The sequence below is a fragment of the Triticum dicoccoides genome, chromosome 4A (assembly GCF_002162155.2).
Source record: "Triticum dicoccoides isolate Atlit2015 ecotype Zavitan chromosome 4A, WEW_v2.0, whole genome shotgun sequence".
NCBI classification, from domain to species: Eukaryota; Viridiplantae; Streptophyta; class Magnoliopsida; order Poales; family Poaceae; genus Triticum; species Triticum dicoccoides.
The window spans coordinates 750,575,834-750,602,449 of NC_041386.1; the positions used below are offsets into that span (position 1 = coordinate 750,575,834).

General features: G+C 44.6%; 1 protein-coding gene across 2 annotated transcripts; it reads right to left on the reverse strand.

The window, feature by feature from the left end:
- Window positions 1–14,146: 14,146 nt before the first annotated feature.
- Window positions 14,147–20,675, reverse strand: LOC119288453. Of its 2 annotated transcripts, XM_037568071.1 has the most exons (19): window positions 19,838–20,675; window positions 18,884–19,783; window positions 18,280–18,351; window positions 17,958–18,162; window positions 17,765–17,876; window positions 17,408–17,488; window positions 17,244–17,319; window positions 17,099–17,158; window positions 16,957–17,009; window positions 16,711–16,877; window positions 16,377–16,584; window positions 16,203–16,260; window positions 16,034–16,090; window positions 15,674–15,919; window positions 15,503–15,567; window positions 15,351–15,419; window positions 15,181–15,274; window positions 14,880–15,020; window positions 14,147–14,791 (listed from the first exon to the last, which is right to left on the reverse strand). In XM_037568071.1, exons 1-19 carry the CDS (start codon window positions 20,573–20,575, stop codon window positions 14,705–14,707), a joined length of 3,489 nt encoding a protein of 1,162 aa, XP_037423968.1. In that variant the 5' UTR covers window positions 20,576–20,675; the 3' UTR covers window positions 14,147–14,704. The 2 variants fall into 2 exon arrangements, with proteins under 2 accessions (XP_037423968.1, XP_037423967.1); XM_037568070.1 differs by having other exon boundaries at window positions 18,884–20,627.
- Between the last annotated feature and the right edge of the window lie 5,941 nt (window positions 20,676–26,616).

Consider the following 26,616-nt stretch of genomic DNA (forward strand, 5'->3'; position numbering starts at 1 on the left):
CGTGATCCAAATCACCGATGACCAGCGCCGAACGGACGGCACCTCCGCGTTCAACACACGTACGGGACGGGAGACGTCTCCTCCTTCTTGATCCAGCAAGGGGGAAGGAGAGGTTGATGAAGATCCAGCAGCACGACGGCGTGGTGATGGATGCAGGCGTCACAGCAGCAGGGCTTCGCCGAGACTACGAGGGAGAGACGTAACGGGGGGAGATGGAGGCGCCAGGGGCTGGTGTATCAAGTCCCTCCACTCCCCCACTATATATAGGGGTGCCAGGGGGGCTGGTGCGCAGCCTAGGAGATCTGATCTCCTAGGTGCGGCGGCCAGGGGAGGGTTTCCCTCCCCCCCAAGGCACCTCGGGGTGCCTTCCACCACTTGGACTCCTCCTTGGTGGAACCCTAGGCGCATGGGCCTATAGGGGCTGGCGCCCCAGCCCACTATGGGCTGGGTTCCCTCCTATTTCAGCCCATGGGGCCCTCCGGGATAGGTGGCCCCACCCGGTGGGCCCACGGGACCCCTCCGGTGGTCCCGGTATAATACCGATAACCCCGAAACTAGTCCCGATGCCCGAAACAGCACTTCCTATATATAATTCTTTATCTCCGGACCATTCCGGAACTCCTCGTGACGTCCGGGATCTCATCCGGGACTCCGAACAAAATTCGGGTTTCTGCATATACATATCTTCATAACCCTAGCGTCACCGAACCTTAAGTGTGTAGACCCTACGGGTTCGGGAGACAAGCAGACATGACCGAGACGACTCTCCGGTCAATAACCAACAGCGGGATCTGGATACCCATGTTGGCTCCCACATGCTCCACGATGATCTCATCGGATGAACCACGATGTCGAGGATTTAATCAATCCCGTACGCTATTCCCTTTGTCTATCGATATGTTACTTGCCCGAGATTCGATCGTCGGTATCCCAATACCTCGTTCAATCTCGTTACCGGCAAGTCACTTTACTCGTACCCTAATGCATGATCCCGTGACCAGACACTTGGTCACTTTGAGCTCATTATGATGATGCATTACCGAGTGGGCCCAGTGATACCTCTCCGTCATACGGAGTGACAAATCCCAGTCTTGATCCATGTCACCCAACAGACACTTTTGGAGATACCCGTAGTATACCTTTATAGTCACCCAGTTACGTTGTGACGTTTGGCATACCCAAAGCACTCCTACGGTATCCGGGAGTTACATGATCTCATGGTCTAAGGAAAAGATACTTTGACATTGGAAAACTCTAGCAAACGAACTATACGATCTTGTGCTATGTTTAGGATTGGGTCTTGTCCATCACATCATTCTCCCAATGATGTGATCTCGTTATCAATGACATCCAGTGTCCATAGTCAGGAAACCATGACTATTTGTTGATCAACGAGCTAGTCAACTAGAGGCTCACTAGGGACATGTTGGTGTCTGTTATTCACACATGTATTACGATTTCCGGATAACACAATTATAGCATGAATAAAGACAATTATCATGAACAAGGAAATATAATAATAATGCTTTTATTATTGCCTCTAGGGCATATTTCCAACACCACCATTAGTCATTAAATATCTAGGAACTCTAAACCTTGGAAAAATAACTTCTTTAAGCATTTTAATAGAGGTGTTATGATCAGCACTACTAGTTGGAATAGCTTCTACCCACTAGTAACATAATCAACAGCAACTAAAACATGTGTATACCCATTAGAGGAAGGAAAAGGTCCCATATATGAAGGAAATATGCCCTAGAGTCAATAATAAAGTTGTTATTTTGTATTTCCTTATTTCATGATAAATTTTTATTATTCATGCTATAATTGTATTAACCGGAAACATGATACATGTGTGGATACATAGACAAAACTCCGTGTCCCTAGTAAGCCTCTACTAGACTAACTCGTTAATCAAAGATGGTTAATTTTCCTAACCATAGACATGTATTGTCATTTGATGAACGAGATCACATCATTAGGATAATGATGTGATGGACAAGACCCATCTGTTAGCTTAGCATATTGATCGTTCAGTTTTATTGCTATTGCTTTCTTCATGTCAAATAGATATTCCTTCGACTATGAGATTATGCAACTCCCGGATACCGAAGGAATTCCTTGTGTGCTATCAAACGTCACAACATAACTTGGTGATTATAAAGATGCTCTACAGGTACCTCCAAAGGTGTTTGTTGAGTTGGCATAGATCGAGATTAGAATTTGTCACTCCGAGTGTCGGAGAGGTATCTCTGGGCCCTCTTGGTAATACACATCATAAGAAGCCTTGCAAGCAAAGTAACTAATGAGTTAGTTGCAAGATGATGTATTACGGAATGAGTAAATAGACTTGCTGGTAATGAGATTGAACTAGGTATGAAGATACCGACAATCGAATCTAGGGCAAGTAACATACCGATGGACAAAGGGAATAACGTATATTGTCATAACGGTTCGACTGATAAAGATCTTCGTAGAATATGTAGTAGCCAATATGAGCATCCAGGTTCCACTATTGGTTAATGATCAGAGAGGTGTCTCGGTCATGTCTACATAGTTCTTGAACCCGTAGGGTCTGCACGCTTAACGTTCGATGACGATATAGTATTATATGAATTATGTGATCTGGTGACCGAATGTTGTTCCGAGTCACGGATCATATCACAGACATGACAAGGAGTCTCGAAATGGTCGAGAGGTAAAGATTGATATATAGGACAATGGTATTTGGACACCGGAAGTGTTCCGGAGGGTACCGGGTACATATCGGATCACCGGAAGGGGTTCCAGGCACCCCCCGCAAAAGATATGGGCCTTATGGGCCAAGAGGGGAAACACACCAGTCACAAGGGGCTGGTGCGCCCCCCATATGGGCCGGACAAAGAGGAGAAGGAAAGAGGGGAAGGGAAAATGAAAAGTAGGAAGTACTACTTCCTTCTTCCTCCTTTCCTTCCCCCTCTGGCAATTTAAGGAAGGGGGGTGCCACTTGGGAAAACCCCAAGTAGGATTCAGATCCTACTTGGGGCGCCCCATGGCTGGCTCTCCTCTCCCTCACACCTATATATATGAGGAGGGGTGCGCCTAGCACATCCACGACATAATCTTAGCTGTGTGCGGCGCCCCCCCTCCACCGTTTACACTCCCGGTCATATTTTCATAGTGCTTTGGCGAAGCCCTGCGAGGATCACTTCACCATCATCGTCACCATGTTGTCGTGCTAACAGAACTCCTCTACTACCTCGACAACTTGCTGGATCAAGAAGGCGAGGTACGTCATCGAGCTGAACTTGTGCAGAACTCGGAGGTGTCATACGTTCGGTACTCGATCGGTGGATCGCGAAGAAAGTTCGACTACATCAACCACGTTGTGAAACGCTTCCGCTTACGGTCTACGAGGGTATGTAGACACACTCTCCCCCTCATTGCTATGCATCTCCTAGATAGATCTTGCGTGAGCGTAGGATTTTTTTTTTTTTTGAAACTGCATGCTACGTTCCCCAACAGTGGTATTAGAGACAGGTCTCTGCGTAGATGATATGCACGAGTAGAACACAAAGAGTTGTGGGTGGTGATCGTCATACTGCTTACCACCAATGTCTTATTTTGATTCGGCGGTATTGTTGGATGAAGCGGCCCGGACCAACATTACATGACCACGTTCATGAGACCGGTTCCATCGACAGAGATGCATCTATTTTTGCATAAAGGTGGCTGGCGGTTGTCTGTTTCTCCTACTTTAGTTGAATCAAATTTGACTACGGCCGGTCCTTGTTGAAGGTTAAAACAGCAAATTTGATAAATCACCGTTGTGGTTTTTGATGCGTAGGTAAGAACAGTTCTTGATAGAAGCCCGTAGCAGCCACGTAAAACTTGCAACAACAAAGTAGAGGACGTCTAACTTGTTTTTGCAAGGCATGTTGTGATGTTATATGGTCAAGACATGATGTGATATAACAATTAGATATGTAAAAGTTATCGGCAACCGGCAGGAGCCTTATGGTTTTCTCTTTATTGTACGAAATGCAAACGCCATGTAATTGCTTTACTTTATCAATATGCGTTAGCGATAGTTGTAGAAGCAATAGTTGGCGAGACGACCACGACGCAGCGATTGATATCAAGGTGTCGAGCCAGTGACGATGGAGATCATGACGATGCTTTGGAGATGGAGATCAAAAGCACAAGACGATGATGGCCATATCATGTCACGTATTTTGATTGCATGTGATGTTTATCTTTTATGCATCTTATTTTGCTTAGAACTTTGGTAGCATCATAAGATGATCCCTTCACTAAATTTCAAGGTAAAAATGTTCTCCCTGAGTATGCACCGTTGCTACAGCTCGTCGTGTTGGGACACCACATGATGATCGAGTATGATAAACTCTACATTCACATACAGCGGGTGTAAGCCAGATTTACACACGCTGAATACTTGGGTTAAACTTGACGAGCCTAGCATGTACAGACATGGCCTCGCAACACTGCAGATCAAAAGCTCGGACGTGAATCATATAGTAGATATGATCAACATAGAGATGTTCACCATTGATGACTACCCCATCTCACATGATGATCGGGCATGGGTTAGTTGATTTGGATCACGTTACACTTAGATGACTTAAGGGATGTCAGTTTAAGTGGGAGTTCTTAAGTAATTTGATTAATTGAACTTTAATTTATCATGAACTTAGTCATGATAGTTTTTGCAAATTATGTTATAGATCAATAGCTCGCGTTGTAGCTCACCTATGTTTTTTGATATGTTCCTAGAGAAAACTAAGTTGAAAGATGATAGTAGCAATGATATGTCTCCAACGTATCTATAATTTTTTATATTCATGCCATGTTTATAATATTTTTACATGATTTTGGTATGATTTGGTTAGAACTAACCCGGACTAACGTTGTTTTCAGCAGAACTACCATGGTGGTGTTTTTGTGCAGAAATAGAAGTTCTCGGAATGCGCTGAAAATCAACGGAGAATATTTTTGGAAAATATAAAAAATACTGGAACGAAAGCTACCGGAGAAGAGTCTCGTGGGCCCCACGAGGGTGGAGGGCACCCCCCCCCCCCTAGGGCGCACCCCTGCCTCATGGACTCCCTGTGGGGCCCCTTAACGTGAAACCGACGCCAACCCCTCCTATAAATCCCTCCTATAAATCCCCAAAATTCCAGAACAAAACCTAGATCGGGAGTTCCACCGCCGTAAGCCTCTGTAGCCACCAAAAACCATTCGGGACCCTGTTCCGGCACCCTGCCAGAGGGGGGATCCATCACCGGTGGCCATCTTCATCATCTCGGCGCTCTCCATGACGAGGAGGGACTAGTTCACCCTCGGGGCTGAGGGTATGTACCAATAGCTATGTGTTTGATCTCTCTCTCTCTCTCTCTCTCTCTCTCGTGTTCTTGATATGGCACGATCTTGATGTACCGCGAGCTTTGCTATTATAGTTGGATCTTATGAAGTTTCTCCCCCTCTACCTTCCCTTTGAAGTTATCTTATCGGACTGAGTCTTTAAGGATTTGAGAACACTTGATATATGTCTTGCGTGGGATGCCCGTGGTGACAGTGGGGTATTCTATTGATCCACTTGATGTATGTTTTGGTGATCAACTTGCGGGTTCCGTGGCCTTGTGAACTTATGCATAGGGGTTGGCACACGTTTTCGTCTTGACTCTCTGGTAGAGACTTTGGGGCACTCTATGAAGTTCTTTGTGTTGGTTGAATAGATGAATCTGAGATTGTGTGATGCATATCGTATAATCATACCCGCGGATACTTGTGGTACCATTGGATTATCTAGGTGAGATTATGGTTTTGGTTGATATGTGTCTTAAGGTGTTATTTTACTATGAACTCTAGGGTTGTTTGTGACACTTACAGGAATAGCCTATTGGATTGATCGGAAAGAATAACTTTGAGGTGGTTTTGTACCCTACAATAATCTCTTCGTTTGTTCTCCGCTGTTAGTGACTTTGGAGTGACTCTTTGTTGCAAGTTTGAGGGATTGTTATATGATCTAATTATGTTATCATTTTTTAGAGAACTTGCACTAGTGAAAGTACAAACCCTAGGCCTTGTTTTAAAGCATTGCAATACCGTTTTCGCTCACTTTTGTTACTTGCTACCTTCCTGTTTTTATAATTTCAGATTACAAAAACCTTTATCTATCATCCATATTGCACTTGTATCACCATCTCTTCGCTGAAGTAGTGCACCTATACAATTTACCATTGTATTGGGTGTGTTGGGGACACAAGAGACTCTTTGTTATTTGGTTGCAGGCTTGTTTGAGAGAGACCATCTTAATCCTACGCCTCCCACGGATTGATAAACGTTAGGTCATCCACTTGAGGGAAATTTTCTACTGTCCTACAAACCTCTGCACTTGGAGGCCCAACAACGTCTACAAGAAGAAGGTTGCGTAGTAGACATCAAGCAATGATGCGGACTGGGTCCATGATCTGAGGATTATCCGCATTGCTGCATAGAAGAATTATGTCCTTTATGCACCGCTCGGTGACAGACCTATTGTAGGAGTAGATGCACACGTTATAAACGTTTGGCAAGCTCGATATGATGACTACTTGATAGTTTAGTGCACCATGCTTTACGGCTTAGAACCGGGACTTCAAAAACGTTTTGAATGCCACGGAGCATATGAGATGTTCCAAGAGCTAAAATTGGTATTTCAGACTCATGCCCATGTCGAGAGGTATGAGATCTCTGACAAGTACTTTGCCTACAAGATGGAGGAGAATAGCTCAGCTAGTGAGCATGTGCTCAGAATGTCTGGGTACTATAATCGCTTGAATCAAGTGGGAGTTAATCTTCTAGATAAGATAGTGATTGCCAGAGTTCTCTAGTCACTATCACCAAGCTACTAGAACTTTGTGATGAACTATAATATAGAGATGAAGAAAACGTTTCCTGAGCTTTTCACGATACTGAAATTGACAAAGGTAGAAATCAAGAAAGAGTATACAGTGTTGATGGTAAAGAAGACCACTAGTTTCAAGAAAAAGGGCAAGGGAAAGAAAGGGAACTTCAAGAAGAATGGAAAGCAAGTTTCCACTCCCGTGAAGAAGCCCGAAGCTGGACCTAAGCCTAAAACTGAGTGCTTCTACTGCAAAGGAAATGGGCACTTGAAGTGGAACTACCCCAAATATTTTGCGGATAAGAAGGATGGCAAAGTGAACAAAGGTATATTTGATATACATGTTATTGATGTGTACCGTACTAGTGCTCGTAGTATCCCCTGGGTATTTGATACATGTTCGGTTGCTAAGATTAGTAACTCGAAACAGGAGTTGCAGAATAAATGGGGACTAGTTGAGGTGAGGTGACAATGTGTGTTGGAAGTGGTTCCAAGATTGATATGATCATCATCGCACACTCCCTATACTTTTGGGATTAGTGTTGAACCTAAATAAATGTTATTTGGTGTTTGCGTTGAGCATGAACGAGATAGGATCGTGTTTATTGCAATACAGTTATTCCTTTAAGACTGAGAATAATTGTTATTCTGTTTACATGAATAAAACCGTCTATGGTCATACACCCAATGTTAATGATTTATTGAATGTCGATCGTAGTGATACACATATTCATAATATTGATGCCAAAAGATGCAAAGTTGATAATGATAAGTGCAACATACTTGTGGCACTGCCGTTTAGGACATATTGGTGTAAAGCGCATGAAGAAACTCCATGCTGATGGGCTTTTGAAATCACTTGATTATGAAAATTCTGATACTTGCGAACCATGTCTCATGGGCAAGATGACCAAAACTCCGTTTTCCGGAACAATGGAGCAAGCCAATGACTTATTGTAAATAATACATACCAGTGTATGCGGTCCGATGAGTGTTGACGCACGCGGTGGGTATCGTTATTTTCTGACCTTCACAGATGATTTGAGCAGATATGGGTATATCTACTTAATGAAACACAAGTATGAAACATTTGAGAAGTTCAAAGAATTTCAGAACGAAGTGGAGAATCATCATAACAAGAAAATAAAGTTTCTACGAGCTGATCGTGGAGACAAATATTTGAGTTACGTGTTTGGCCTTCATTTCAAACAACGTGGAATTGTTTCACAACTCACGCCACCTGGAACACCACAGTGTAATGGTGTGTCCTAACGTCGTAACCGCACTTTATTAGATATGGTGAGATATATGATGTCTCTTACCAATTTACCACTATCTTTTTGAGGTTATGCATTAGAGACAGCCGCATTCACGTTAAATAGGGCACCGTCTAAATCCGTTGAGACGACACTGTATGAACTATGGTTTAGCAAGAAACCTAAGCTGTCGTTTCTTAAAATTTGGGGTTGCGACACTTATGTCAAAAGGCTTAAGCCTGATAAGTTCGAAGCCAAATCGGAGAAGTGTGTCTTCATAGGATACCCTAAGGAAACAATTGGGTACACCTTCCACCACAAATCCGAAGGCAAGATCTTTGTTGCCAAGAATGGAACCTTTCTAGAGAAGAAGTTTCTCTTGAAAGAAGTGAGTGGGAGGAAAGTAGAACTTGATGTAGTAAATGTACCTTCTCTCGAATTGAAAAGTAGTACATGAGAGAAAATTGTTCCCGTGATGCCTACACCAACTAGAGAGGAAGCTAAAGATGATGATCATGAAACTTCAGATCAATTTACTACTGAATTTCGTAGGTCAACCAGAGCATGATCCGCACCAGAGTGGTACGGTAATCCTGTCCTGGAAGTCATGTTACTAGAACAAGGCGAACCTACAAACTATGAAGAAGCTATGATGAGCCCAGATTCCGACAGATGGCTTGAGGCCATGAAATCTGAGATAGGATCCATGTATGAGAACAAAGTATGGACTTTGGTGGATTTGCCCGATGATCGGCAAGGCATAGAGAATAAATGGATCTTCAAGAAGAAGACTAACGCTGATGGAATGTTACTATCTATAGCAAAGGTCAGGCCGGAAAAGTCTCTTATAATAAGTAAAACGTTCTCGAGGACACATGGGAATTTCATCTAGTCACTTTTAGCATGTTAGTTTGATTTGCATTTGCTACTTGATATTTGATATGTGGGTGGACCGGTGATTGGGTGTTGTTCTTACTTGAACAAGCCCCCCACTTATGATTAACCCCTCTCGCAAGCATCCGCAACCTACAAAAGAAGAATTAAGATAAAATCTAACCGTGGCATTAAACATATGGATCCAAATCAGCCCCTTAGGGAATAGTGCATAAACTAGGATTTAAGCTTCTGTCACTCTAGCAACTCATCATATAATAACTACTCCACAATGCATTCCCTTAGGCCCAAAGATGGTGAAGTGTCATGTAGTCGATATTCACATAACACCACTAAGGGAATCACAATATAACATCATCCAAATATCGAACGAATACTAAATTCACATGATTACTTATAAAAGGACTTCTCCCATGTCCTCGGGAACAAAAGCAACTACTCATAAATCATAACCATGGTCAAGATTAGCGGGATATTAAATAGCATAATGGATCTGAACATTTAATCTTTCACCAAATAAACCAACTAGCATCAACTACAAGATGCAATCAACACTAGTCACCCATAGGTACCAATCTGAGGTTGTGGTACAAAGATTGAACACAAGAGATGAACTAGGGTTTGCGATAAGATGGTGCTGGTGAAGATAATGATGAAGAATGATCCTCCCAAGATGAGAGGGTTGTTGGTGATGACGATGACTTCGATTTCCCCTCATGGAGGGAAGTTTCCCCGGTGGAATCACTCCGTCGGAGAGCAAAAGTGATCATGCCTAAGTTCCACCTCGAGACGGCGGCGCTCCGTCTCGAAAGTCCTCTCTTGATTATTATTTTTCTAGGGAAAATGGGATGATATATCAAACGATGCGCACCGGGGGCTGGCCAGGGGGGGCCCACAACACACCAGGGCGCGCCAGGGGGTAGGCGCGCCCTGGTGCCTTGTGGGCACCTGGGTGGCCCCCTCTAGTGCTTCTTTGCTCCAGTATTTTTTATTTATTCTAAAATAAATCTTCGTAAAATTTCAACTCATTTGAAGATGTGCGGAATAGGTATCTCTGACATAGCTTTTTCAGGTCCAGAATTCCATCTGCCGGCAATCTCCCTCTTTGTGTAAACCTTGCATATTATGAGAGAAAGGGCATTAGAATTACTCTACAGAGTGTTATATTGATTGAAAACATTATAAATAACAGTAAGAAAAAACATGATGCAAAATGGACGTATCACCCGTCACTCTCGCCCATGAACAATTGGCTACCGATTGTGCCGCTCCCAACTGTCATGCTACCTAACAAGTTAACAACGAGCAGTAAATCACCAAGCAAGCATTCGCCATTCAAGATTGAACAACAACACAAGCATAAGCATTGATTCAACTATTCAAGCAAGAAGCAGCAGTAGCAGCACAAGCATCCAAAGCGAAACACAACATGGGTAGCAAACAACAACATCAACACAAGCATTCAAAGAGCAGCAGGCCAACAAGCAACATCTAGCAGCTTAATGAAGGGAATCAGAGGAATAAAAGAGGAAGGAGTTGAGGAATGAGGAGAGTTTATTGGGTTACCCACGACTGCAAGGAGAGGCTGCTGGTGTCGGTCAAGTCCAAGTGTCGTCGACGACGGCTTCAATCCAGGAGGCGGTGGCGCATTCACTATTGTGGAGGCAGTATTGCGTTCCTTATGTGGAGAGCGTGTGTGGGACCTTGCAAAATAGGGTTTAGGTGTTGGTTTGAGGCTGTTTTTGAACCAACCCGTGTCGCATACTGTCCTGTATCCCTATATCTGTTGTATCAGGACGCCAAAATCGGCAGTTTCTGGTGTTTTATTTATTCTTTGTCATGATCACGGAATCCCGGCTATCTTTTTTTGGAACGGTTTTTTACTTTTATTTTTCTTATTTTGTGTTTATTTTTTCTTGTACTAAATGCGTGAAGTTTTATAATTCATGAATTTTTTTTCAAAATCTACGAATTTTTGTCTAATTGATGAACTTTTTCTTTCAAAATCGATGAACATTTTTCAAAATGATGAACTGTTTTTTCAAATTTGATGAATTTTTATTAAAATTCGATGAACTCTTTTCTAATCCGGTGAACTCTTTTCAAATCCGATGAATCGATGAACTTTTTTTCAATTTTGATGAACTTTTTCAAATTCAATGAACTCTTGTTTAAATCCGATGAACTTTTTTTTAAATCCGATGAACTTTTGTTTTCAAATCCGATGAACTCTTTTCAAATCTGATGAAACTTTTTCAAACTCATGGTCATTTTTCATTGTTCTGAACTTTTTTAAAAAATTAGTGCACTTTTTTTCCATTTCATGAACTTTTATTTTTGAATTCGTGAACTTATTTGAATACATTAACCATTTTTACATTGGCAAACCTTTTTATGCGTGTTCGTCAACTTTCCAAATTTCTTCACATTTTTTCCATACATTCACATTTTTAATTAATGTTTTCAAATAATTCAAAAATCTAATAAGTAGCGCTGCCACGCTGGTTCTTAAATCAATTTGCGCTGAAGTGAATCACTAGCAGCCAAATACGAAGACGAGTGTGAGGTCGCGAGTTCGATTGACAAAGAGCCATTTTTTAGTGACGTGGCTAGGGAGCGTCGCTGCGCTCGTTTGTTGTTTGGAGCGCACCGCCGTATATAGTAAGTGCATGCCCGTGTGTCCAGCTGTCTACACTAGAAAAGGAAATTATTTGGCCACATCCGGTAGCTACAAGGCTACCGATCGAATTAGCCTAGATCTTGTCCAACGTAGATTAATTTGGTGATTTAAGAAGTTGTGAAGCCATTACTTTTGATACAAGCATCAAAATCCAGTTCCGTTTTCACTGTCGGGTTTCTGACGACGAGTTCTTCAAAACTAGATCCCATATGGATAGGTTTCATTAAACTTTTTTGAAGGCAATTTTGGGTGCAATGGAGGCAACTATAGTGTTATAGGAAAGCAACTTCTTCTTTTTGGTCTAGTTGGACAGACTATTAGGTTGTTTTGCGTAAACACGGAAAAAAACGCACAAAGGATACTGCATCTTTAGTGCTACATACAAAGCAACTTCACTGCATTATGTGTATCTGTGAGTTTTGCTAATTTTATCCCAACTTGCATATCATGGCTGCTCAATTGCCTATTGTTAATGCTTAGTTGCCTACGATTGATGTTCAATTGCCTATAAATGCTATAAATTGCCTATAATCGATGCCTAGGTGCTAATTAGTTGCCTGCAATTGCTGCTCAGTTGCCTAACTTTGCAAAAATAGTTGCCTACAATATTATGAAGTTATTTATCTCTTTTTTCTAAATTGCCTACAGACACTCTGAAGTGGCCAAGATTCACCATCATGTTGCCTACCATAACTAGCAATAGCGGACACAAGAGCATCATCGGTAGACAACATCATAGTATTATATGAATTTTGGAAACAATGACATACGAGCATGAACAATAGGAAATTTAGAAGTATCAGTGAGGAAGTTAGGAGAATGTTATACAAAATTAAGTAGGACGCAAAATGTAGTGAAGTTGCCAACTTTTAGCCCTAAAGTTGCCTCATGTCGAAGGAAAGTTGCTTATGAAGGTGATGTGATATTATCTACCTCTGTTTCGAAGTTATTCCGTATTATTAGTTAGTTGCTATTTGTTGCTAATTAGTTATTTTTAGCAGTGAACTTCCTCCTGTTTAGCACTAAAGTTGCCTCATCTAGTATCAAAGTTGTTTAAAAAATCAAAAAGAAGCATATCCATGTTAGGTTTAGTTTTGAAGAGCTCGTCGTGACCTGGCTAGCCAACTCATGTCTGTTTTTCCATCATTATATCTGAAGATTTTAGTGATTTTCACAGGCAACCCCAACCAAAAATTAAGAACTTGCATAAGTTTGTGGGCAATTGCCTGATCCGTCCCCCTATGAAACTTCTCATTACCCCATATGCAACTTCTCATCTAACACCCGCGACCTGGCTAGATAACAAGCGCGCCCTCAGTGACGTTAGGAACTTAGGTCCAAAGTCGCCTATGTATGAAACTAAGTTGTATTCCGGATGATGTTAAGCTACTAGCAAGTCATGGTAGCCACCTTAAGATACTGTTAGCCTACCTTGAAAACTAAGTTGCCCACAATACTATGAACTTAGAAGCGAAGCTAGTTATGATAGACTACTTGTAGTTATGGTATGAAACTTAAAGGGTGAAGCTAATTAACTTGGTAGTCATGGTAGTCAACTTCAAAGGGATTTTCATTGATAGGCGATCATACTACGCAGAGTAATAAGAAGTTGCTTTTTATAGTACTAAAGTTGCCTCCACGGCATCCAAAGTTGCTTTAAAACAAGTTTTTATCAAAACGTACCCATATGAGATCTAGTTTTGAAGAACTCATCGCGACAAACACAATTATGAAAACTGATTTGAAATTTGATACTCGAGTGAAAAGTTGCGGATTTTAGAAAATTTTGAAGCCCCAAATAAATGCAGAGCGGAATGTGACGCAAGGCGACCAGCCGACCATGTGCTTTTCGTCTTTTGAAACGCAGGGGACTAGTAGCAATGCAATCACATTAAGAATACTGGGATCGGACGGCTTGGATGGGTGATTCGCTGCAACCAAATAGTGCAGCTGCACTAACAATCATTTAGGCTTTTTTAGATGTTTTTCACACAATAATACAATTTTTATTTAGGCTTTTTTAGATGTTTTTCACACAATAATACAATTTTTTCTGCATGCGCATTCGTGGGCCGGTGCCTGGTAACTGGATAGCCCATTACTCGGGTGACCACTAAGGTCATTAAGTGGGATGGGCTGAGGCAGTCCCTTATGCCAACCCCCACCTGCAGACTGAATGTGAGATAATTCCTAATCAATAAGTTATGATGTTCTCTCAACAATCTCAAACAACTAACAATTTAAAATACGAATCTTACAACATAAATTTCATACCACAGTTTTTGCTACCTAATAAGGCAAACTGTTGGTTAAAGTCATGCATTTTTCAAAAATCAAAATATGGCCTGCATTCATTTTGAAATTGTTTCTATAGGATGTGAAGCAAAGCAAAACACACATGTAATGCACAACAAGCAAGCTAAAGCCATCACATGAGTCAAAAGGTAAAATTCTCAAGGTGATAATCCATCAGGTAAGGTACAACCAAACAACCAACCCCCAAATCTCTCCTCATTTCTCATCAAAATTCGACAACCAGACTCTCTCTTACAAACGCGCCACCCCACCAATGAAGAGATCAAAATTTCAACCACCGCAACCCAACAAGATAACATCACACCTATCGCCACAAAATTCCATTCCGCAGTTCCTGAGACGGCCAGGCATGTACATCGAAAAACGACAGCGCTTGCTCCTCGACATGGCGGCTCAGCTGAACGCCCTACTAAAAGTACAAAACGGAAAACAAAATCCGGAAGAGAACAACTGCCTCCCCTGTTCCAGCTTCTCCACATCTATCATCAAACATTTCCGGTTGTTTCTGCTATCTTTCTTGTATGCTCCCCTTCTTTTAGATTTGAAGTAATTATATCATCACCTTTTCGCCATGCTTCATCATCTTATTATGTACAGTTACCAGCAGAGCCTCAAATGACAAACATGTCTGATGAGCATATCTCCATTACGCAAAGGGCGGCTTCGGCATCCATGCTAAGATTCAGGCAATGGAACGGCCTTGTACAGGTTCAAGGTTCCATGGAATACGGTGAGGTGTCCCCCGTTAAGATAAGCTTCCATCTGCACAACCAGTCAGTTCGATTAGATTTACTCTCTCCATCATCTCAACACAACAAAATAGTAGACAGCAAAACAAACAGCAACAAACCTGATCCTGAGGGATTTTAGAGAAGCCAAACTTCTTCATCCAGATGGCTTCAGCTTCATGGGCGGCCGGAAGCATGAAGTGCTTCACCTTGAGCGAAACTAGCAGCCTTTCGATGCATGAGAACAACACTTGGAAGTAGCCCTGTTTTTATCAGCACAAAAAAACCATTAGAAAATAAAAACGATATGGAATCAATAAAACATACCTAGATGTGAATAGAACACACAGGTTAACTCTTTAGAACTGCATTTTTTTTTAACTGCATGGATGATATAATGCTAAGCAGCAACTGTAAACTCACCAGTCCTTGAAGATCCATACTTGTAGCAACCAGTGGCAGTTCGGCCACGTCACCTCCCATGACACGCAAGAGTGCTGCCGACACGACAGTAGAACTGCGATAGGCAAGCAGAATTCAGTAACACTGGATGCAAAAGTATGGCTTCAAATCAAATGGTAAAGAATTCTTACCCTACAGTTAAGACCGCACAGTACATTCCACTGTAATCTTGGCCTGGCATTCCTTCTTTAGGTCTCCTCCTGGAAGAAAAGAGAAATCCCATTTAACACGGTTCTACTCTAGGCATTGAACAAAATATTGGGAAACGGTTATCTTCTCTTACCCGTGGACCATCTCAGGAATTAGATCCCTACCAGTATGGGCTTCAATGATTGGATCAAAAGATTGCTGCAAGGAGAAAACAACCAGACAAGTGAACCAGTCAGTATAAAATAGTGAGGTAAGAGGCGCAACAAAATGCAGCATACAAGATTAAAAAAAATGCAGCGCATACATGAATAACTGGGACAGCAGAAGAAAGCAATGAGTTGCCATCTTCAGTGGCACTTCTACCAGCAACCAATTGCCATCTGATCTCTGTATCGGTGTCCATGATTAAGCCTTTGGACTCGTGCTTCTTCCTTATGATATCAAGATCTGACTCCGACAAAGGCTGAGCTCCTTCAGAAATCATCTTGTCCAAAGAGGAGCGTATCTCAGAGCAACTATCACAACAGAACCACTCCCCTTCTGGTAATTCCTGCAGAGCATAAACAAGCTAACTGTGTTATCTTCTACCAAAGATGTTCGTTTCATGTGAATATATCATGCACATAAAAACTTAAATGTGGAGATGAAGTTTTTAAGTGCTAACCTTCAGGTCGACCTGCCATTCACTCCTCAAACATCCTACATGGTATTCTTTCTCGCACTGAACAGCACAGAAAAAAGATGGAAGAAAAATGCGTCTTAATATCAGGATCATAAGTTGAATTTAAGCAGTAACAATAAAAATGCAATTTCTAGAAATGCAGAAGGCGTACTTGATCACAGAGTATCACAGTGCGCTCATCAAATACTGAATTGTTAAAATCCTTTTTCCTGCACCAAGAAGATTTGCCAGAAAGATTATTACAAGAATACAAAGTAGTCAAAAAATAAGGAAAGAAAGAAAGTGACAGCATAGCTAGCAACATTTTAGGACAAATAGTACTCACTTGCATAAGGCGCATCCTCCAAGGTCATCACAGATTGGGACGATTCTAATAGCCCTCTTCAAAATCTGCTCAATAGAATCGACTCCGGCCTGCCTCCCGGCAGCCTTGGCATTCTTATTTGCTGCTAAAGCCTTTTCTTTCTGAACGAGGATGGTGCAGTTATCACAAAACCACTCCGACGAGGGAACTCCAGGCAGCCCAACGCAAGCTACAGATTGTAAGTAAGCAGATCCATATTAGATTGGTTGAGATGATCATATACGAGAGAATAACTGAAAAATACCACTCTTGGCGCATTATTGACCGTTAGTTTTAGGAAGATGGAAGGCTCTACCTGGGTGAAATGACCTTGGACACATTTTACAAGGGAAAATATCCCCTCCTAGACCACATTCTCTGCACAGATCATCAGTTTCACGTTCCGACAATTGCATGTCTTTTGATATACTCATCGACAGCTCATGCAGGGATACCCCATTTGACGTATAGATGTTGTCATACCTGATAGCAATATGATATATAAGAGCAAGCAGGCAAGTGCAGGTTGGTATAAGCTAAAAAGAGGATGCAGCCGACTTACGGTTTGCGTCTTGATCCCTCACCAGCATGAGCTTCGAACGCTGAGGGGCTGACCTGGATATTTTTCCTCATAAAAGGTCAATTCACAGGGAAAAAAATGGATACGCAGTAAAAAAATAGCTTTGACGAGAAAGGGGACGCACCACTTTGTTGCAATGATTACAGTAGATTCTTTGATCCTTGATGTATCCATCGATTATTTTCTACACAGTGCAAGTGCAAATTATCAACAAAAGAACACAGGGAGTGATTAAAGAAAATAAGGAAATAATAGATCTTGCTCCAAACCTTCCCATCAACAAAGTAGGTTACTTCAGTACCGTCAAGCAAAACCTTGAATACCAGTTTGTGTAGCCCCGTATCCCTGAAAATTTGTCAAGCAGGGACCAATGAGTGAAGTGCTCAATAGTGAGAAACTAAAAGGGATAACTAACAGAACTAGAAGTACCGACTTTGTTGTTACTTTTCCAGTACTCGCGCCTTTGCTTGCCGACATCCTCTTCAACAAAGATTCCTTGGAACTTGGAGTCAGACTATGGCACCCCAAAACAGAACATGGAAAGGAATGTCAATTTCTAAATAAAACATAAGTTCAAAACTAGAAGTCAACAGTATTGTCAGATAGCGATACAGACAACTTATTTTCTTATAACAACAGCAGGGTGTAAAGTAATAGCTCCTGAACAAATTATGCATCCATTACAGTTTATTTCCTTATGATAGAACAGTGTAAATAATAGCTCTTGGTCTCTAGTTAATTAGACATAAGAGCACATCTAGCACATTATTATGCTTATTAAATTGCACACCTGGAACTGCTCTTGCTGCATGCCAACGGGGAAGTGGGATCTTGAGGTTGGTTTGACTCTGGGCAACAGTGATCACACAGAAACTGTTCTTCAGTTTGTGAAGGTAGCTGACCTGCGACATTAGGAGACATAAGCAAAAGCACCAAAGGAAACTACTACAGCTCCCTGAATTACATAAGCATGAAAGTCTCACCGTTGCAGTTCAGACAATTCGTGCGGGTCCTTGTAAGCATGGGATCAATGCAGGACTGGATTGTTTTATCTAGAGAATCCAAAGGAGAACTTTCACAGGCACGCAGCACATCCCGCAAGCTATTACCATTTGCTAAGTAGATGTACTCTGCAGGGTGTTTTTTGCTGCTTCCAGCATGTAATTCGAAGAAATATGTAGTAATAGCCTGTAAAATTCAGAAGGAGAGCAACATTACGTAAACATTTTTGTGTCCTGCAACGGCTTACAGATACAGTAGTTAGCACTAACCTATTTTTCCTTTTTGAAGGGAAGGAATACTAACCTTGGAGCCATCACACTTAGCACAAAAGCAACGTATATTGCAACCTGCAATCACACCTTTCAGCACAGGCTTCTGCAACTTGCAAACAACATTCATATTAATTGCACTGCATTCAAAATTTCATGCTCTAAAAAAGAAGGATAATATTTATATATTACACGAGGCATCTTGAGCAGCAAGATATGGGGTTCATTGCTACTCATCATAATATAACATGGCATAGCTACAAGTGTTGCATTGAAAACTGAGGCAAATAAGATGAGACTGTTGCTCTCCAACAAGTTATCACACATTTGATTGTAACTAGTACCTGGAAGTTCTCAAATAACAGAAAGTATCATCAAAGCTACTGCCATTCTGTCACAGATGGACTCACTACTGTCAAGGTCTAGCAAACGACTTAACACGGCAAAAGCAAACACATGTATGTATGGACTGAACAGAAAAACTTCCTGAATACTGACTACTCGGCTAACCTATAATATATCATGAAGCTTAAATAAAATACTGGTGCGGTGATAGGCTCGTGCAATCCTCAAATGGAGTAAAGCGGTGCTGACAGACAAGTAACTGCTGATAAAACTTATGACTGATTGTCTCATACCTTGCTATTAGGGATGATGTACATGACCGGCATTCCCTCGAGTAGTCCTGTGCTGAGCAAATCTCTGGTGTTGCCTGGGTGCTTTGAGAGGCAGGCAACTTTCTTGGACATCTTCATCTCCATCTTGGTCACCGACGGAGGGGTCTCTGGTGTGCTGTCAACGGGCTCTTCAGGCACAACCGGAATGCTGGCAGGAGGCGCCTCAACCTTTGGCTTGAGCAGTGACCTTGTGAACCTCCTACCTGGTGTTGCAGAAAAATCAAGCGAGGCATCTCCTATAATTTCACTGGCTGCGGTCTCTCTGTCCAGTCCAAGCAGAGACCGTGTGAAGCGTCTTTTAGGCTTGATGATCTTGGCAGTGGAATCTGGTGTGGCGGCATCCTCAGCGTCCATGGCAGTGGAAGCAGGTATGGTGGCACCCTCGGCAGCCACAGGAGGATCAGCCAACGCATTGTCCAGCACACTGGGTTCATTTGATCCAGCAGTGGACTCGAGCAAAACCGAAGGTGCATCCAATTCCATGCTAGCGCCCTCTTCAGCGTCCGGCATTGCATGCGCAGCAGCAGTGCTGGGCTCGACTCTTGCGTCCTGTGTTGCCGCCTTGCCGGCAGATTCAGCCTCTGTTACAGGAGCAGGGAGTTCATCTATTTGGTGCTGTGGGGGGACGGCAGCATTGGATCCATCCCCCTCCTCTTCCTTCTTCTTCTCCATTGGCGCCGGGAATGCGCAGGGGCCCATGAGGTCTGCGTCGCCTTGAGCATTGAGCTGCGCCTCAGCGTCCACCATGACGACGTCGTCAGAGTGGCTGGCCTTTGGTGACGCCTCGGCGGCAGCATCTTGGTTGGCCACCGCATGCGCCTTGGCAGCCAAGGACGGCGCCTCGGGAGCGTTGTGGCTGACCTCGGGCAGCATCTCGGCAGCCAAGGACGGCGCCTCGGGAGCGTTGTGGCTGACCTCGGGCAGCATCTCGGCAGCCAAGGGCGGCGCCTCGGGAGCGTTGTGGCTGACCTCGGGCAGCATCTCGGCAGCCAAGGGCGGCGCCTCGGTAGCATTGTGGCTGACCTCGGGCAGCACCTCAGCAGCCAAGGGCGGCATCTCGGCAGCGTCGTGGCTGACTTCGGGCAGCACCTCGGCAGCGTTGTGGCTGACCTCGGGCAGCATCTCGGCAGCGTTGTGGCTGACCTTGGGCAGCAGCTCTGCATCCAGGGGAGCATCTTGGGTGGCTGCCTCGCGCGGCGCCGGGGCAGCATCTTGGCTGGCTACGAGGGCGTCCAAGGGTAACCCATCGGCGGCGTGGTGAGTGGCAGCGAAAAGCGGCAGCACCTCCGCATCCAAGGCCGAAGCTACCTGGGGCGGCAGGAGGGCAGCATCGAGGGGGGCGGCGTGGTGGGGGGCGGGCTTGGGCGCCTCGGCGTCGAGGGGCGGGGTGGGCGGGGAGACCAGATCCGGGGGCGGGGTGGGCGGGGGGTCGGATCTGGCGGCGGCCTTCCTCCGCTTGGACGGCGAGGAGGGGAGGGAGGGGGAGGCGAGGAGGGAGCGGCCGGAGCGGGTGCGGCCGGGGGACGCCGTGATCTCCGACAGGGACTGCAGCGCGAAGGCCAGCTCCCGCTTCATGGCCCGCGGCGCCGCCGGGGACGACGCGCCCCCGCCGCCTCCTCCGCCGTCGCCGCCGCCCGTGGAGGCGGCGGTCATGGGGCCGACCGGCGGCGGGATCGGGCGGCCGACGAGCCGGAGATCGCTAGGGTTTGGATGGATCGGGGTGGAGTCGGAGGTGGAGATGGAGGAGACGGAGCCAGGAAGGAAGGAGAGCCCGTGTAGTTTATTCTTTTTCCTCTGCTCCGTCTAAAAGACCAAAATACCCCTCACCCCCTCCCCTCCTTCCTTCCTTCATGACCAAGGCCTCCCTTCATCTTTATCCTAATCTTTCATTTAATGCCAAGAAATTTTCTAGTGTTTCCTACCACAAATTGCTTTTCAAAAAGATATACTCTACATGACCTAATTTTTGTGCTATGTTATATGGTTGGTATGACATTGTGTTTTTTCGGTCTGTATCTGGCCGAGAACACGACCGGGGGGAGAAAACGCGTGTGTGGTCCTTTTCGGCATCGGTGGGGCGCGTGGCTCGTAAATGTGCCAGCTCAGAGGTGTCACCACTGCTGTCGTGTCTATCTTGCTTTTGTATCTGCGCGGTCTGTGTCGTGTCTATCTTGCTTTTGTATCCGCGCGGTATGTGTCGTGTCTATCTTGCTTTTGTATCCACGCGGTCTGTGTCGTGTCTATCAGCTCAGTGGAAGTTTGTCTCCGCGCGGTCTGTGACGTCTTGAGTTCGACTTCTGAATCTTTTTAGTTTCGCGTTTTGCACTTTCGTATTCTGAAAAAAAAATACAACGTTGAAAGATCGGACATTCGAACTAGAGACATCTCTCGAAAAATCGAGAAGGGGGCTAGGTTGCTACCAACACGCTAGAACCAACTCCCGTAAAATTACTTAGATCCTACCTACTTTACTCGGTCCGACTGGATCGGGCGGCCGGGGGGTATTTTTTGGCTCGGTATGGTGGCCCGATCCAGCCAATGATCGGCCCCGCCCGATCAAAAAAAATGGTTCTTTGCTCGGCATGGGGATTTACCGGGGGCACCGAAATACACTATAATCACGGGAGATCTCAAAATTTCATCCGGTGACCAAAACCTTTGGTTGTTTCTTCGTCTTGGTGACAAGGAAAGACCAATGGGTTGGTCTAGGGTCTCTTTGGTCTAGAACACAATCATGGTGAAAACGTGTTTGTGGTTTTCGATATTTTCTATTTCGACAATATTGGTATCTCGTAAATGCAGCCAGCTCAGAAAGATCGACAGTACAATGTATCCCTTGTTTCTTTCTTTTTCAATGGTTCTAGAATAGGCATATCGGGCGAAACCAGCTAAGGCGGCAAGAGATGCGGGGTTTGGACTCTTTGTATATAGCCAAAAAAGCAGTCATGGTGAAAACGCGTGTGTAGTCTCTTGTGGTTTCAGCATCGGTGGTGCTCGGGGTCGTAAATGGGGCCAGCTCATATATCGTTGCATTTGTTCTGGGAAAGGTAATTTTTAGAGGTCCACCTAAGACCTTAAAAGAAAGACCAATGAGTATGGCTAAGTTCTCTTTGGCCGAGAACGCAATCACAGTGAAAGCGTGTGTATGGTTTTTTATATTTTCTATTTGGGCAATGTTGGTGAACTGTAAATGCAGTCAACCGAGAGAGATCAACGGTACAATGTATCCCTTGTTTCTCTTCTTTTTTTGATGGTTCTGGAATAGGCACATCAGACAAGACCAGCTAAGGCGGCAATAGATGCGGGGTTTGGACTCTCTTGTGCCTACTGCGACCAGAGTCGATGTTGTTTCCGTGAGCGGGTCAAGAACGCGGAACATGGGATTCCCTCCCTCCCAAGAGAGTCATGTTTATCTATCTCTCTGTCTCCATCGCCCAGACTAGCCATGTACGCAGTGACACACCTAGAACGATGGACAAGCCCCCTGGCTCTGCCAATACCAGTAGGGCATTTTTGGCCGGCTTTTGCGCATTAGTTATCGGTCTGAGCCCTATTGCCAAACTGGTTCGGGTGCTCCACGTGCTTCGCGTTCTTGGTAGGGTTAGCTCTCACGTGAAGGGGCGACGACTTTGGGTGAATCGTTGATCGAAAGCAAGCACATTGACGGTCTTAATCGGTTGAGGTCCAAACAAAATGATGACTTTGGACCCTGGAGAGGGGGTGGGGGTGTTTGTGGCGGATTGTAGAAAGAACTAGTGTGGCCATCGGGATTTAGCTCGATTGGGAGGGGGAGCTAAACACCAGTGGCCACGCTAGTAAAACTAATTTCCAAATGTGTTAAAACTAATTTCCAAATATGTTAAAAGAAAGTAATTTTCAAGTGGGACACAACCGATGTCAATGACAGGGGACTGGGGAAGGAACATGGTTAGGGGCGTTCGGAAGTCCGCTGGCCTCCCGCAGTAGCCAGCTTCTCGGGGAGCCCAAGAAGCAATCATGAAGCCCATTTGGATGGTTTAGAGAGAACATATCGGGGAGAGAAACATATCGAGCGAACCGGTACGCTGCCCTGCCCCGAGGTCACTTGGCGGTGGCATATCGGGTAATTATGCCCAACTCTGCCTCCTTCGATTTTTTGAAGCGGGGTTTGCCATGCTTCTCGTTTTTGCACTACATGCTTCGGGTAGTATTCCCTCCGTAAAAAAAATATAAGAGCGTTTAGATCTCACTAAGTATATAGTGATCTAAACGCTGTTATATTTCTTTCGAGAGAAAGAAAATATTGTTTTGTTTAGGGGACTCGGGGAGTTGACATTAGGAGTCAGTGTGTAGTTTTATATGGATGGGGTGGAGGGAGGGAGGGAGGGGCAATATGGGGAGAGTGGGTGATGTTTGTGTTGCAGGCCGGAGGGGGGTTACGGTCGGGATGAGGGGATCAAAATAGGCAACAAAGGTGCACGTCACCATGTAGTATAACTTCCTCCCTAACGGTCTCTCGCTTCGCGCGCGCGCGCATATATCCACATGAGCATGCATGCACACACGTACGTACGTACGTACGTACGTAGGCCACTCCACATACGTGTTGCATTGCATGCATGAGTGAGTGAGGATTTGGCCGCACGCACGCACGCCACATGCATGCACGCTCGATTCAAAACGGTGCCCAAGTTGCCAACGTACGAGCGGTAGTCTTCTCCTTCTTGTTCTCGTCTCTGCTACTCCCTCCGTTCCTAACTACAAGTCCTTTTTGAGGTTCCAATTAATATGGACCACATATGAAGCAAAACGAGTGAATCTACGCTTTACACTATGTCCAATAAAAGCTAGGGTCCGTGCCTCTCGTCGGCTCCGCCGCAGGTTCGCCTCGTCTCCGGTGGCCCTAGGGCCATGGGGGCGCGGTGGATCCTGGCAAGGGCCGGCAGGAGGGTTCCGTTGTTAGTCGTTCCTTTGAGATTTCTTAGGGTTTGTGTCCTGCTCAACAAGGCGAGACGGCGGCGACTCCCTGAACATGGAATAAAGGTCTCCCCGCCTAGTCTCCGTTCCGGTGGTGCGTCTAGCATCATTAATGGGCGTGTGGAGGAGGTGTGTCTCCGACGGATCTATCCTCGGCGGATTTGCTCGGATCTAGTTGTTGTGGTTCGTCTATGTTCGTGTGTCTTCAGGTTGGATCCTTTCGATCTACGTTATTCTTCATCGGCGGCGGTTAGTTGCTGTTCTGGTGCGCTGATCCTATGGGGCCTTAGCACGACGACTTCCCGACTATCTACTACAACAAGTTGTGCCCAACTCCGGCGAGGTAGGCTGATGACGGCGGCGCACCTTCGGCTTGCTTCAGTGCTTGTATTCGTCGTTAGGTGGTCTACGGATCTGAATGTAATTTTTATTATTTCTGATGTTTGTTGTACTGCCATAATTGAAGACGAATAGATCGAAAGTTTTCTCGCAAAAAAAAACTATGCCTATATACACCCGTATGTAGTCCATATTAAAATCTCTAGAAAGACTTATATTTAGGAACGGATGGGGTATTTTTTCTTGCCATAGGAACTCATCACATAGTATTACACCCGATCAAGAGTTTTTTTACTTCTTTGCATTATACCATGTGTTCTAGTTTTGACTGGGTGGGTTTTATCGGGCTCTACGACACCGGGCATCCGCGCCTGGAGAAGCCAGCACCTGGGCGAGCTCGTGCGTCTTCCATCTTCGGATGAGCAATGCTGTCAGTACGCGAAATCGATGTCCGTGAAAACCCACGGACAAAACCGACAACCTGTTTTCCATGGTCTTTGTTTATTTCCCTTTTTTTCACCGGGGGTGCCCATGTACGATTTTTCGATGACCGCCCCCGTAAGCGGAATAACGGGGTACGAAACAGTGAGTGAAAAAGTGGGAATGAGGTTCAACTCACTACATATCATCTATGGATAAACCCATGTCCAAACCCCTAGAGGTCGGCAAGCCACGACCTTGGTAGAAAACCAAATCAACAAACACAACATTGCCCGACTCTAGTGGCTCTCACGTACGTGCGAGGCGCTAAGCAACTATCACCGCCATCACCCTCAAGAGGGCTCTAAGTCACCCCATAATTCATCGTGCCAGCCTTTTATGGCATTACAAATGCCTTGCATATCGAAAGACCCGACGGTGGTTCAAGGGGGTCACACACGAAACATGGTTTCCAAAGGGGGTTTAATCACCTTTCGACTGAAAGTACTTACTATCATGACACTTCCGAATGCCCCCAAACGGTCGTAAGGCTCGCTGAATAAAATCGTCCACACCTTTTTCAAACAATTATGCATCCAAATAAAAAATATTGCCAAATAGACACGGGACCAAACCATTTCTCCTTCTCCCTAGCATGCTTGCCAAAAACTCATCACATAGTATTACACCAGATCAAGAGTTTTTTTTTTACTTCTTTGCTTTTATCAGGCTCAAAAACACCAGGCAACCGCGCCAGGAGGAGCCAGCACTAGGGTGAAAAAGTGTGTATAGTTTTTCGATATTTCCATTATGGCAATGCGTTGGTGTATCGAAGATGCAGCCAACTAAAAGGAAACACCATTGCCAGTAGGTCATCCTTGGTTGTGTTCGACGCATTAATGGGACGACAATCCCCGTCGAACATCTGCCCAAAATAGAGATGTGTCGACACTCTTAGGCCCTGTTTGTTTGAGCTTTTGGTTCTGCTTTTGCAGCTTTTTCACTTTGGCCAAAATAGGTGCTTTTGGAGCTAAATATTGCTATATTGATTCATCAAAAGCTTTTATTGGGAGGGGGAGATAAACACCGGCGGCCATGCTAGTAAAACTGATTTCGAAATGGGTTGAAAAAAAAACTAATTTCCAAATGAGACACAAGTGGTGTTTAATTAGAGGGGACGAAGGAGCATGGTTAGTATACGAGTATTGTTTTGTTTACCGAGTTGACATGAGGGGGAATACGAGGGAGGTAGAGGGGAGGGGCAATATGGGGAGAGTGGGTGATGTTTGTGTGCCACGAGGGGTTATTGTCGGGAACAAAATAGGCAAGGCAAGCTGCACGTCACCACGTACGAACTTCCTCCCTCCCTCCCTCCCCTAACGGTCTCTCCCTTCTTCCCGCGCGCGCGCATATGTATGATATATCCACATGACATGCACGCCACTCCCTTCTTCCCGGTCGGTCGGTCGGAACGAGATGAGAATGAATGCACGTCGGCAGTACGTACGTGTTGCATGCATGAGCGAGTGATGATTTAATTAGTGCAAGATTTGGCCGCACGCATGAAGGAGTACGTAAGATCCTCACGCCACATGCATGCACGCACGCTCGCGCCAAATCGTGCACGAGCAGCCTTAACCGCTTCCCCTTCTTCTTCTCGTCGTCCCTAGCACTATTGCCAAACGAACTCATCACATATATAGTATTAATTACACCATGTGTTTTTGTTTACTTCTTTGCTTTATACCATGTGTTTAAGTTTTGATTTGGTGGGTTTTATCAGGCTCGACGACACCGTACCGGGCACCCGCGTATATATGGAGAAGCCGGCACCATGGCGAGCTCGTGCGTCTTCGATCTTCGGACGAGCAATGCTGCCGGTACAAGAAATCGATGTTCGTGAAAACAAATGGACAAAACCGCGACAACCCGGTTTCCATCGTCTTTGTTTATTCCTTTTTTTCTTTCACACACGGGGT

Bases quoted from the DNA above. Each gene is read 5' to 3' on its own strand.
- LOC119288453 (XM_037568070.1), bottom strand. From the start codon at position 20,575: ATGACCGCCGCCTCCACGGGCGGCGGCGACGGCGGAGGAGGCGGCGGG. The intron at 17,877-17,957 runs GTGAGACTTTCA...CTAATGTCGCAG, and splicing joins GAATTGTCTGAACTGCAACG to GTCAGCTACCTTCACAAACT. The intron at 17,010-17,098 runs GTGCGTCCCCTT...AAAAATATCCAG, and splicing joins GTAATCATTGCAACAAAGTG to GTCAGCCCCTCAGCGTTCGA.